This window comes from Phymastichus coffea, unplaced genomic scaffold (assembly GCF_024137745.1).
Source record: "Phymastichus coffea isolate CEN01 unplaced genomic scaffold, Cenicafe_Pcof_1.1 PCOF00029, whole genome shotgun sequence".
In the NCBI taxonomy this organism is placed as follows: Eukaryota; Metazoa; Arthropoda; class Insecta; order Hymenoptera; family Eulophidae; genus Phymastichus; species Phymastichus coffea.
In genome coordinates this window covers 1,268,787-1,280,559 of record NW_026706840.1, presented here as the reverse complement: position 1 = coordinate 1,280,559, position 11,773 = coordinate 1,268,787, and the positions used below count along the sequence as shown (strand labels likewise).

Here is an 11,773-nt window from a genome sequence, read left to right as displayed (position 1 = left end):
ATCGATGTTATTTTTTATGAATTGCTTGAAAGATTACACGACTCGCAAGACATAAATATGCAATTTAATTTGCAGAGATGCATTTCGACTTTATAAAAATGCAAAAAAAATAGTTGTAAAATCTTTCAAAATTGTATTTTTCTCATTGCCTACATTTTTATGTTTATAACTGTCAACATAAATATTAACATTGATTTTTCCGGATACTTCTGATATAAACAAGTTATGTTTTGATAATTTTATTTGAATTTTCGTTGATGCATAAAAATGTTTTTGATCGTTACTATTGGAGCATAATATTTTGTACTATTTTTTTATATTAAATTGTAGACAAGGAAAATACGAAAACAAAAATAAAAAATTTATCGGAACTCTGAACAACTTCAAAGTGCTAAATGCAACCTATCAATGTTACAGCTTACATTATTTTGATCGCAATACTACGACAAAGCTGACGTGGCAATTATGGTTTTGACTGTCGGAGATCTGCATACTAACAAGAATTTTATTTTGAAAATTGCAGTTTTGGTAAATTTAATTATCGTATTTTATTACAAAAAAAAATAAAGAATTCCAATGTAATTACAATAATTTTAGTTCGAAGGAATTTTTGTAATTTTTCTCTTCTGGCCAAAATTCTTAACCTCTATTACTGCGTGCGAGTTTTCTCATCTAGTAATCATAACCACACTGCTGATTACTTACATGTTTTTTGAATCAACTCCGAGAACGGTTTGTATTTGAATACACGGTTTTAAACAAAATTACTGCGAATATATTGAAAATTAATGTCGCACGTAATTATTAGGAAATATGCCTACTTGGAGCTTCTTTGATGAAACTTACGTTGGCGACAACTGTATATCTTTTTATGACAAGTAATTGATTATAGATAAGAATGTTTCAAAACTGTGCCTGTTCAAAATGTATTACTTAACTGATCATTTTAAAAATGTTTTATTTTTCAGAATCAGAATTAATGGACAGGAGATTTTTCATACACGTGTCATTCAATGGCCTTGCAATAATAATTATTATCTTCGATATCTGGATGAATATAAAGTTATCCATTCAATAAATCAGGATCTTTAAATAAATAATTTTTAAACAAGTTAACTTGGAAGTTACAGGGTATTCGATGAATCGATCAATATTTTAAATGACTGAGTTATGAGAATGTTCAAACTATTTTTTTCAATAAAACAAAATAATTGACTCGTTAAAATTTTCTTTTATTTAAATCGATTATAATTTCTGTACAATAGATATTACATTAAAATTAACCTTAATTATGATAGAACTTTTTATCAAAAATAAAGAAAAATTCTTGTACTAATGGTAGTTAGCGGCAAATTCGCATGGATAAGCCCCAAAGTATTCATGCTAAAATACAGAAGCCATGTATTATATCACGTATTCCACCAAATTGGCGCGATTTCAAACGACTGATCAGTACGAAATTAATTGCTTGACATGATATGCAATCCTTATATATATGCCGTGTTCTCGTAGATGGCTCTGCACACACACACACGCACGCACACACACACGCACACACACATATTATATAATAGCACTATTCTCTAGTGAGTATATTGTCTTTGTTTTAGAGTATTGTGATAATTCTATTAATTTATTGCGCATTCATTAGTTTATGTTTCTTTAGTCTGGTGTTGGCGTTGGATGTCTTAAGAAATTTATTGACTAGTTTATTTTGATGGATTTAAAGTTTGGAGTTATATTTTGTGTAGAATTTTCTAATTTCTTCTTTAAATGTAGGAATTCGTAAATCATTTCGGATTATTTCATTCGATAGCAATCAAGGGGCCCGTACTATATTGCGTAGAACTTTCGATTGAAATCTTTCCAGGATTCCGATATTCGAGTTACAAGTAGTACCTCATAGTTGAGTGCCATATGTCCAGACTGGTTTACGTACAGCTTTAGAAAGCAGCAGTTTATTTTCAATTGACAGCTGCGATTTTGTTACAATCAGCCAGTACATTTTCCTCTACTTTAGAACCAACTGTTAACGTTTAGTAAATACATGTTCTTTTCATGTAAGTCTTCGGTTTAGGTAAATACCTAGATATTTTACTTTATTGCTTTGCCAAATATATTTATGGTTTAATATAATAGGAGGATAGATCTTCGAAATATGATGTCATATATATTGATTTTCTTTCATTTATTATTATTCTCCAGGAATTGAACCAATTTTGAAAGTGATTTTTATGTAGTTTTGTAATGTTTTGGTTGCCTGTTACTTGTGGGTGTACTGTTAAAATTGCTATATTATCTGCATATGTTGCTGTCACGATATTAATAGACTTTGGTAAGTTCGAGTTGTATAACAGATATAGAGATGGACCTAGAACACTATTCGGCGGTACTACTGTTTTTATTAGCTGATGTTTTGATAGGTTTTTATTGATTTTAACTTGATAGGCTCTATTGCGTAAATAAGACTGTAACAATTCGTAGTAGTGTAGAGGAAAAAATCTCTTTAGCCTGTCCAGTCACAACCATGTCAAACCTTGTAAAAACCCTAAAGTCCATACATGACTTGTGTTCATAGGTAGCATTGGATACTCTTATAATTCCCAACTACGAAAACTCACTGAAATGCTTCTTTCTCTTTTCAAAAAATGAAGTAGACGAATCTTTTGAGTATTCGATGCAGTAACGTATTGCATAAGCCATTCGATGCGTGTTATATCGATCTTGAAGTTTTCGATGATTGTTTCTAATTCCACTAATTTTAGGGTTTGGATGACGGCATTTTAATCACTGCGTGGTCGTGTGAGAATTAGTTCATGTTTCATGTTTACCAATACTTTGCGATAATCTTCAGCAAATCCGAGAATCAAGTTTAAAGGAATAGTGACATCGAAATATCCTTCGTCGTTGATTATTTTCTGATCTTTTTCTGTTATCCATCCGGCATTTTCAGCATAGTTGTTAGACCAACGTTTTTACATTTATCGATTTCTATCGCATTTAGCTTATATAATTTCCTCAAACAAGTCACAGATGGCGTTGTTCACAAATAGAGTATTCGTGAAGACTAGGGTTTGCGGTGGAATGGCTTAAGGAGAATTTTACGGTGATCCACGCGATTGTGATTAAAAAAACCTGAGAAGTTCTGATCGAGTTTTGCAATTAAAAAATAACCAGATAGGTAGTCTCGACCTGAGTAAAAAAGTTGTGCTTGTTACACTTCTGTAACGCGTTTTTATTCTACTGAATTTTGTCTTTTAAGCAAGATCGGGCGTGCCCGGTCTCTACATAACCTCTTTTGAGTCAAAACCTCCTGCCAGCCCCCGTTTTACGGGCGGCTTTGCACCAAATTAAAATGGGGGACGCTGATTCCAGCGACCTAGCTCCGATGGATACTGAGGAGAGTTTGAATAACAGAAAGAGAATCAGAGAAATTAATGAAGATGACGATCAAGCGATTAAATCAAAGGTTCACGCCTCTAAATCGCAGAAGAAAATCCTCAACTCGCAACTCAACATGATTAACAAAGACAAAAACAGCTCTTACCCAGCTGATCAAAGTATAAAGAATGATCTGCCGACTGAAGGAGAAAAGTTTATAGACTTTTTCAAACCTGACAACCTTGGCCCATATGGTGTGTGAATTAGAAAAAGGAAAGACGACAAACAAGATTTAAGTCCCTACAAGGTCGGCAGCATCATATTCAAGAAATACCAGAACATTATTGATGTCAAAAACAGAGGCAGATTCAAAGTGGAAATTCTTTTTAAAAGAAGAGACGATGCCAACCGAATGCTATCAGATATCTCTTTGGAGCAGCACAACATGGAAGCCTTTCTTCCAGGGTACAGAAAGACACGCAAAGGAGTAATCAAAGGAGTCCCAGTTGAGTTTTCAGAAGATGACATTAAAGAAGGAATAGTTTCTCCAGCTGAAGTACTAGAAGTCAGAAGGCAATAAAAAAAAAAGAAATTTGCTACAAGCGATGAAGACAGATGGATTAAAACACGTACCATTGTCTTAACATTTTCTGGTCAAGTCTTACCAAAGAAAACAAATTTATTTTGTGTGAAATCTACAGTTGAACCTTATGTTCAAAAACCGTTAGAATGTTACAACTGTTTCAAATTCAAGCACTTAGCTAAGACTTGCAGAGGCAAGAAACGATGCATCATGTGTGGCCTCGAAGAACACGAAGAAGGCATCCCATGTCCAAGAGAGTATCCTACATGTGCCAACTGTAATGGATCACATAAAAGCATTGATTCCAAATGCCCTGTCTACCAAAAATACTTGAGGGTAAATATTTTAATGGCCTATGACAATATTTCATATGCTGAAGCAAGCAAAATCATTCTTGGTGAAAAGAAAGCTCCTCCAATGTCAAAGGAACATTTTCCTGGCCTCAACCAGCGACAAAATGATAGTTTTGCTAAAAATGTGAAGAAGGGAGTATACACTCTATCCATATACTATACCAGTCTCTATCTCAAGTCTCAAATACTAGTTCCTTGTGCTCGCAAAATTGCACCTATACTCAAGAAGAAAGTGATCATACAGTTGAACCTCTGGTTACTCAAATTAGTAACAATTATGCATTGTATACCACCGACGCGCCAACCACACAGCCTACTATAGCTGAATGGTCAACGCAAAAGCAGACGACAACGATTCCACAACCACAGTCACAGCAGGCGTTCGCGCAACCACTACGGCCTACGTTATCAACGCAGTCCACTATACAATCGACATCGTCGTTACCACAGAATAAATCTCCTTTAAATCATCAGACTTCAACATCATTGATCTCGTCACCGACTTGTCCTCAACAGAAACCGCCTTCATATCAGCAGCAACAGCAGACGCTATCTATGACCCAGAACCCTAAGATCTCTCACCGGAGCCGGCAACGGAGGGTGATAATTTACCGACACTCCAGCCAACGTTGGAGATACTGTCGTTCAAGTTGAATTCTGATAAATGTAAAGATAAAGGTTCGCAATCACCAAAGTTTTATGTTAATGAGAAAAAGAACAAGTATAATCCTGTAAAGAAAAGGTAAAATAGATTTCTTTAATTTCTCTTCTTTTTTTTTTCTTTTTTTTTATTTTATTTTTTTTTCTTTTCTTTTTTTCTATTTTTATTGTTGTCAAAAGTTAGTTTATTTCTTTCTTTTTAAATTTCTTCAATAATGGATAATACAAATCTACGATTACTACAATGGAATTGCAGAAGTATTAATAATAAGTTAGCTCTGCAAAAATATGCAGTCGACTATGACATAAAACTATTTGTGAAACATGGTTAAAACCAGAAAAAAAATTTTCAATCAGTAATTTCAATACATTAAGATTTGATAGATTAGCGGACAAAGGAGGAGGACTAATCTTCTTCCTTAAAAAAATATTATATATGAAAAAACTGCCTTAAACTTCAACTCGCATAGTCTAGAAACAGGTGCTGTTTTACTTATGACTGATATAGGAGAATTACTAATTGTATCTTGTTACAGATCCCCAGGGAACAATAATAATATTAGAGTAGACGAATGAAAATCCTTAATGGATGAAATAAACAAATATAACTCATTCATTGTTGTAGGGGACTTTAATGCTCATCACCCGCTATGGGGCAGTAAAACTCAATGTACAAACGGTAATGTAATAGCTGATAATACCGACTACGATCTTTTTTATCTTTTGAATGATGATAGTCCAACACATATTAACATGCCTCAATTGAAACATACGTATTCGAATATCGATTTAACTTTCGTTTCATGTAACTTGGCTTTCATATCACAATGGGTCGTACTTGAAGATTCATGGGGTAGTGATCACCACCCCATCGTTACAACCGTTAAGCTAAAATTAGAAAAAACACAGAAGCGACTATCGCATCAACTTGAAATATGTTGACTTTCAGTAGTTTTATGATATTCTTGAAAAATAAAAACTTGAGTTTCATAGCATTAATTTTAATAATGCCCCAGTCAATTATAGATATAAGCTACTATTAGATTTGCTGTACAGAGCCCTAGAGAACTCCAACACTAGGAAAATTCATACCAATACAAATAGAAAATGTCACGGTAGGAAAAAAAAGGAATTCTATCTGGTGGGATGAAGAATGTGAAAAAATTGAGAGAAGGCGCAATGCCTCTTTTAGATCAATTCAATATCGTTGTAACCTCGAATCTTTTATCAATCATAAAAAATTGGAAGCTCTACGACCTGCACGTTAAAAGAAAAAAAAATCGACTCTTTTAAAGAATTTTGTAGATCTATCAATCGAAACACTAGGATTTCTGATGTATGGAAAAAAATTAAATCATTCAAAAACGGCATGAATAGGCCAATATCCTTAGACGGAAACATGGCGACACTGCTTAGCGCTAAAGACTGTCTGGATGACTTGTGTATACTTAAAAACAGTAATCTGTGTCCTGCATCGAATATCTCGGAATTAATCGAATCAAACTGTAACATCGACAGTAACGATCATTTCATTGATCTTTTATTTTCATTCGATGAGTTGGAATCAGCTCTTCAATCAGTTAACCTGAAATCGTCTCCAGCTGGCTCGGATAAAATTAGCTACGAGCTTTTAATTGCTCTCCCTGAATTCTATAAACGGATTTTGTTAGATTTGTTTAATGACCTTTATGACCAGAGCGTTTTCCCAGAGGACTTGTCACACTATCTAATAACTTTTATTCCCAAAAATAACAGTAAAAAAGTCCGCCCCATCTCGATGGCTTCTTGTATTTTAAAAATACTCGAAAGAATGGTCAATACGCAACTCATATTTTGGCTAGTAAATAATGGCTTGTATGCCCAATCATAGTATGGCTTTCGAAAAGGAAAGTCATGCGCAGATAATTTGTCGATTCTTACCACTGAAATCCATGAAGCTTTTTACAAGAAAGAGAGTATCGCCGGTCTATTTTTAGATGTAAAGGATGCATTTAGTTGCGTGATTCCGGATATTCTTATCGATGATTTAATTACTATTGGCCTGCCGAAGAAATTCGTGCTTTTTATAAAAAATCTGACATATGAACGAACCTTAATAGCCGTGAACTCTAGAGACAACAAACAATATTATGTAAATAAGGGCCTACCTCAAGGTAGTGTCTTGAGCCCCATCTTGTATGCAATATATACCAGACTAATATGTTCCATTTTAGAGTCCGATATAAGGATTTTGGAATTCGCTGACGATATAGTTTTGCTTAAACGTTGTGATGATTTATCACAAGATATCGAGAAACTAAAATCTGGCTTTGTATCGGTCTTAGAGTTCCTTAGAAGCAGAGGTCTCGGGTTTGCATTACACAAAAGCCAATTAATTATTTTCAATAAAAATAATATAAACGTCAAAAATATTCAAATAGAATTAGAAGGCGAAATAATCACTCCGTCAATTGAAGTCAAATTTTTAGGCATGATCTTGGATCAAAGGTTAAACTGGCAGAAACACATCTCATTCCTAACTAAAAAAAGTATTTTTTCGACCCGTATCCTCAGCTGTCTGAGAAGAACCTGGTGGGGCGCAGACCCAGCTACATTGACATTATTATATCAATCAATGATAGGATCAAGATTGGAATATTGTGGCTTTTTAATTTCTCCATGCACCAATCCCGCTTTTAATAAATTGCAGAAAATTCAAAATACAGCCTTAAGAATCGCTCTAGGATATCAAAAGAGTACTCCACTAAATATAATCGTCGCTGAATCAAAAGTACCTCATCTTTCGGCTAGATTTAAATATCTAGGCTATAAATACATGCTCAAGTGCTTTTCAATGAACAATAACCGTACTGTGATTAATATCGAAATCATTTCAAATTTAACTGAAGACTTTCAATTTGACTTCAACTACAACAAATCATTACTCGTTGAAATTTACGACGAGATGAAATACATACTCTACTCCGATTTACTAATTATCTCCGATACATTTTTCAAGTTTACTCAACCATTTGACAGTTTTTTTAATAAACCAAATATTGACCTCACTTCAGGCAAAACAATTTTAAACTCAGCAAACCCCTCTCAAGCATTCGAAGATATATTTCCTGCAGAACACAGCATAATTGATATATTCACTGATGGCTCGAAAATGGCCAAAGGCGACGATTAGGTCGTCGGCTTTGCCGCCTGGAGTTCCGTCAACACTTTTAATTTTTCATATAAAATTTCAAACTGGGCATCCATTTTCATAGCGGAAACCCTAGCGTTGATCCATGTCATCGAAAAAGTTTCAGACAACGAGAACCAAAAATTTAGAATCTTTACGGACTCTGAAAGTACCTTAAAAGCTTTAATTAATACGAACAATTCAGGAGTTGTCTCCCCGCTTGTTTTACAATTGAAATCTAAGTTGTTACACTGTAAAAAATTAGGCAAAGTCTTAGACTTGATCTGGATTCCCGCGCATAAAGGTTTACAAGGGAACAACACAGTAGACGAGGTTGCAAAAGAAGCGGCTCAAAGCGGTACGAGGTTACATATCGAACTGCCACACACTGATTTATATAGTAAATACAAACAAAAATGTTACCAATTATATTTAAATGAAGTATTACAACTTAGCGATACCAAAGGAGTGTTTTATTTTAAATATTATTATAAAATAAGTAACAAACCCTGGTTTTCCGTCTTCTTGGATCTTCCTAGAAAGGTTATTAGTACTATTAATAGAATAAGAAGCGGACACATGTCTCTAAACTACTATTGGCATAGGTTCAAAATTGTTGGAAACGATACTTGTAGTTGCGGTAAATCACAAGATACTATAGATCATATATTTTGGGAATGCGAATTATTTAATGTACAAAGAACTAACATTTTAAAAAATCTACGCAAATATGTAAAATTGTGACCTCGATTTTATCAGAAATGAACAAAAACGTAATACGTATTTTATCTGACTTTATCTTAGAAATTAAGATCAACATTTAATCGTTCGAGTTAACGATGATAAAGGTATATTTATGGAGTCATTAATTTTGTAGTGTTGTTAGTTAATTTAACTTTCTATGCAACTATATTAAAACAAATTAATAAATAAGGTTAACTTCAAGTTTATAGCCAAATATATACCATCTATCTGTAAAACTATATCAGATAATTTTTGTAAAAATATTCTGTAATTTCCGTCATTTTGTATTTTGGCGCCTCGATTAAGCGCTGCTGGTCTTATGTTGTGGCCATATACTTGTATAAAGTTCTGCCAATAAAAATCTACTATACTTATACTTATACTCGTGAAGACTGCATTCTTATCGTCGCACAATCTACCACAAATACGCAATGAGCTACGAGATATAATAGACACAGGTCTTGATGTTGGATTGATATGCGAATTTCATCGCTATTTTTGAAAGTTATATTGGTGTACGGTTGATGAGTATGAATTTCATAATGAGCTAAGGATTCATCAAAGGCGACGGGTGACTGTATTTCTAGAACATTCTCCATTATTTCGTTAAAAGCAGCAAAAAATAATGCAAGTTACTTTCCACCAGAAATTACTTTTGAGCCGAGGCTTTTTAGAAACTTTATGCTTTGATATGTCAATCCTTTCGCTTTTCGATGACGATTGACACTCGGAATTCGCCGTGTTGTCGCTTTTACTTTCAATCGACGACTGATGGTTGGTTTGTATATTTTACTGCTTATATAGCTATCACTACTGTTTAAATTGTAAACGATTCCCATCACGTACTTTTTATGTGTAATCTAATTGTTATCACTTCACCTCGAAAGCTTATTAAATTTTCATCTTGGTCAACGATGCGTAATTGTAAATTATCTATACACTTTACGATAACTGGAAGATAAATCACATTTGAAGGAACTTCGATAATTTTATATCCAGGTGGTACTGCAGGAAAAAATTCATGAATATCGTGAACCTTACTCCCATTCATATATGCACCTGGGGTAACGTTACACTTGACTTTCAGAGCATTTACTTTGAGAATTTTTACTGGAAGATCCGAATGATGAGAGTTGTTTTTTTCTAGTTTACGTCGTGCAAATCCAAGTACTCGACCAATGGAATCTTGTGGACGGAAATCAATAGCTTCTGAACTTTCATTTACACAACGTAAAGTATTATTGTTCGGTTTCAGACTCACTGTTATTTCAGGCTCTAAGGTTTTACGAAGAAATTTATCAATATCTTCAATTTCATAACTACCCACAGGTAAGATTACAGGTGGTTTATCGCCAACGTAAAATTTATTGTTATTTATATCTATATTGGGTATAGAGCTAAATGTCAAAAGTTCTACTAAATCCAAAACGTATCTTTTATTTGCTGATAGGTCAATGGTTGGAATATATTGCGCTTCCAGTAGAGAAGAATTATCCGAGAGAGTAAAAGTGAATGATTCTTCCATGACTGTTTAAATACGACTAATAACTTTTTACGGTGTCTATTTATAATAATCCCCACACAATAACTACAAACAAAGATGACCGCAATCGAAATTTTGATATCTTTTTGGATTGTATTTGACCTCATCTATTCCGAGATATGTCATTAGATCAAATGGAGGTCTAAGATCTCCAAAACCATCAAAATATGTGACACTGTAACCTCCGATAATTAATAGTGTCATTTTATTTTATTTTTTAATTTTTTTTGTATTACGACGTCAATGCATCAAACTGCACAATTTTGAGAAGCGAAAATACGTTGGAAAGTTTCTCTTCTCAAGGTTTCTTCAAATTCCAAGAGAAGACAAGCTGACCAAAAAGTTTGCGATTAGAAAATAGGTATAAAAAGTTTTACGACTTTGTTATGTGCGTCCATATGCTTAGGATGTCCTTGTACAAACAGCATGGTCTGCCGACGCCCAAACCCTATATGGAATGCAGAAAAAAAAGAGAAAGCTCCTCTTATGCGTTTTCCACCGAGTTTTCATTTTCCGTTTACCTTAGTCATCCAAAGTTCGAAAATTATTTTATTCTATTGAGTAGTTTGTGCAGTTAGATAAATTAAGTTGTACGATTTACCATTAAAGCTACGTTTTATTTAAGCTCCATTTTATATTTAAAGATGTAAATAAATAACATTTGAGAATTAAATATAACTCTTAGATTGTTATTTATATATATATATTTAATGACTTATAATAGGTAATAATTAAGTATGTTAAGTCATTACGCGTTAAAAGTTTAAAATAGTACTTTTATACGCGATTTGGAATGAGTAACTCCATCTGTCTTAAAGAAACTGTACGTTTCCCTATTGTGGGAAAATTTCCACCAATCAGTTTTAAAGTTTTCATGCCCAAATCCTTCAGAGCTCCTTGCGGCCTTATTTTGAAAACGAGCGCATCCTGATGGAATGTGCTAAGTAAGGCGCGAACTGTTCGCCACTGCTACGCCACCCGCAGCAAGAAAAGCCACGCTTAAAGGATATACTCTCTCTCAAGAAGCCCAAGGATTCTATTTTTGAAAATTATCAAGCTTCACAATTATCTTTTAAAGGACTCTACAAAAAAATATATATAAAAGTAAGTTTTATTTCAAATATTAATTTTTTTTACATTTCTTGACATTTCACAATCCATTTTTCCGAATTCCGTATCGCTCGATCCTCTTGTTGAAAAACGAGTTGGATAGACTTGATACAATAGTTTAACGCTCAGAACTTGGATCACTAGGATCTTTATAGGTCTGAGTGGAATCTGTAATTGATAATTCTTTGTGCCTTCTGAAAAGATTGGCGCTAGAATAATCGATTTAGATT

The 11,773-nt window shown here is 33.7% G+C and overlaps 1 protein-coding gene across 1 annotated transcript; it reads left to right on the top strand.

Annotated features, from left to right (window-relative positions):
* Nucleotides 1-464: 464 nt before the first annotated feature.
* Nucleotides 465-1,122, top strand: LOC131663011 (uncharacterized). The gene is made up of 4 exons (XM_058933066.1): nucleotides 465-528; nucleotides 598-732; nucleotides 809-878; nucleotides 969-1,122. Exons 1-4 carry the CDS (start codon nucleotides 466-468, stop codon nucleotides 1,076-1,078), a joined length of 378 nt encoding a protein of 125 aa, XP_058789049.1. The 5' UTR covers nucleotide 465; the 3' UTR covers nucleotides 1,079-1,122.
* Nucleotides 1,123-11,773: the final 10,651 nt, after the last annotated feature.

Bases quoted from the DNA above. Each gene is read 5' to 3' on its own strand.
- LOC131663011 (XM_058933066.1), top strand. From the start codon at position 466: ATGGTTTTGACTGTCGGAGATCTGCATACTAACAAGAATTTTATTTTG. The intron at 529-597 runs GTAAATTTAATT...CAATAATTTTAG, and splicing joins TTTTGAAAATTGCAGTTTTG to TTCGAAGGAATTTTTGTAAT. The intron at 733-808 runs GTTTGTATTTGA...CGTAATTATTAG, and splicing joins TTGAATCAACTCCGAGAACG to GAAATATGCCTACTTGGAGC.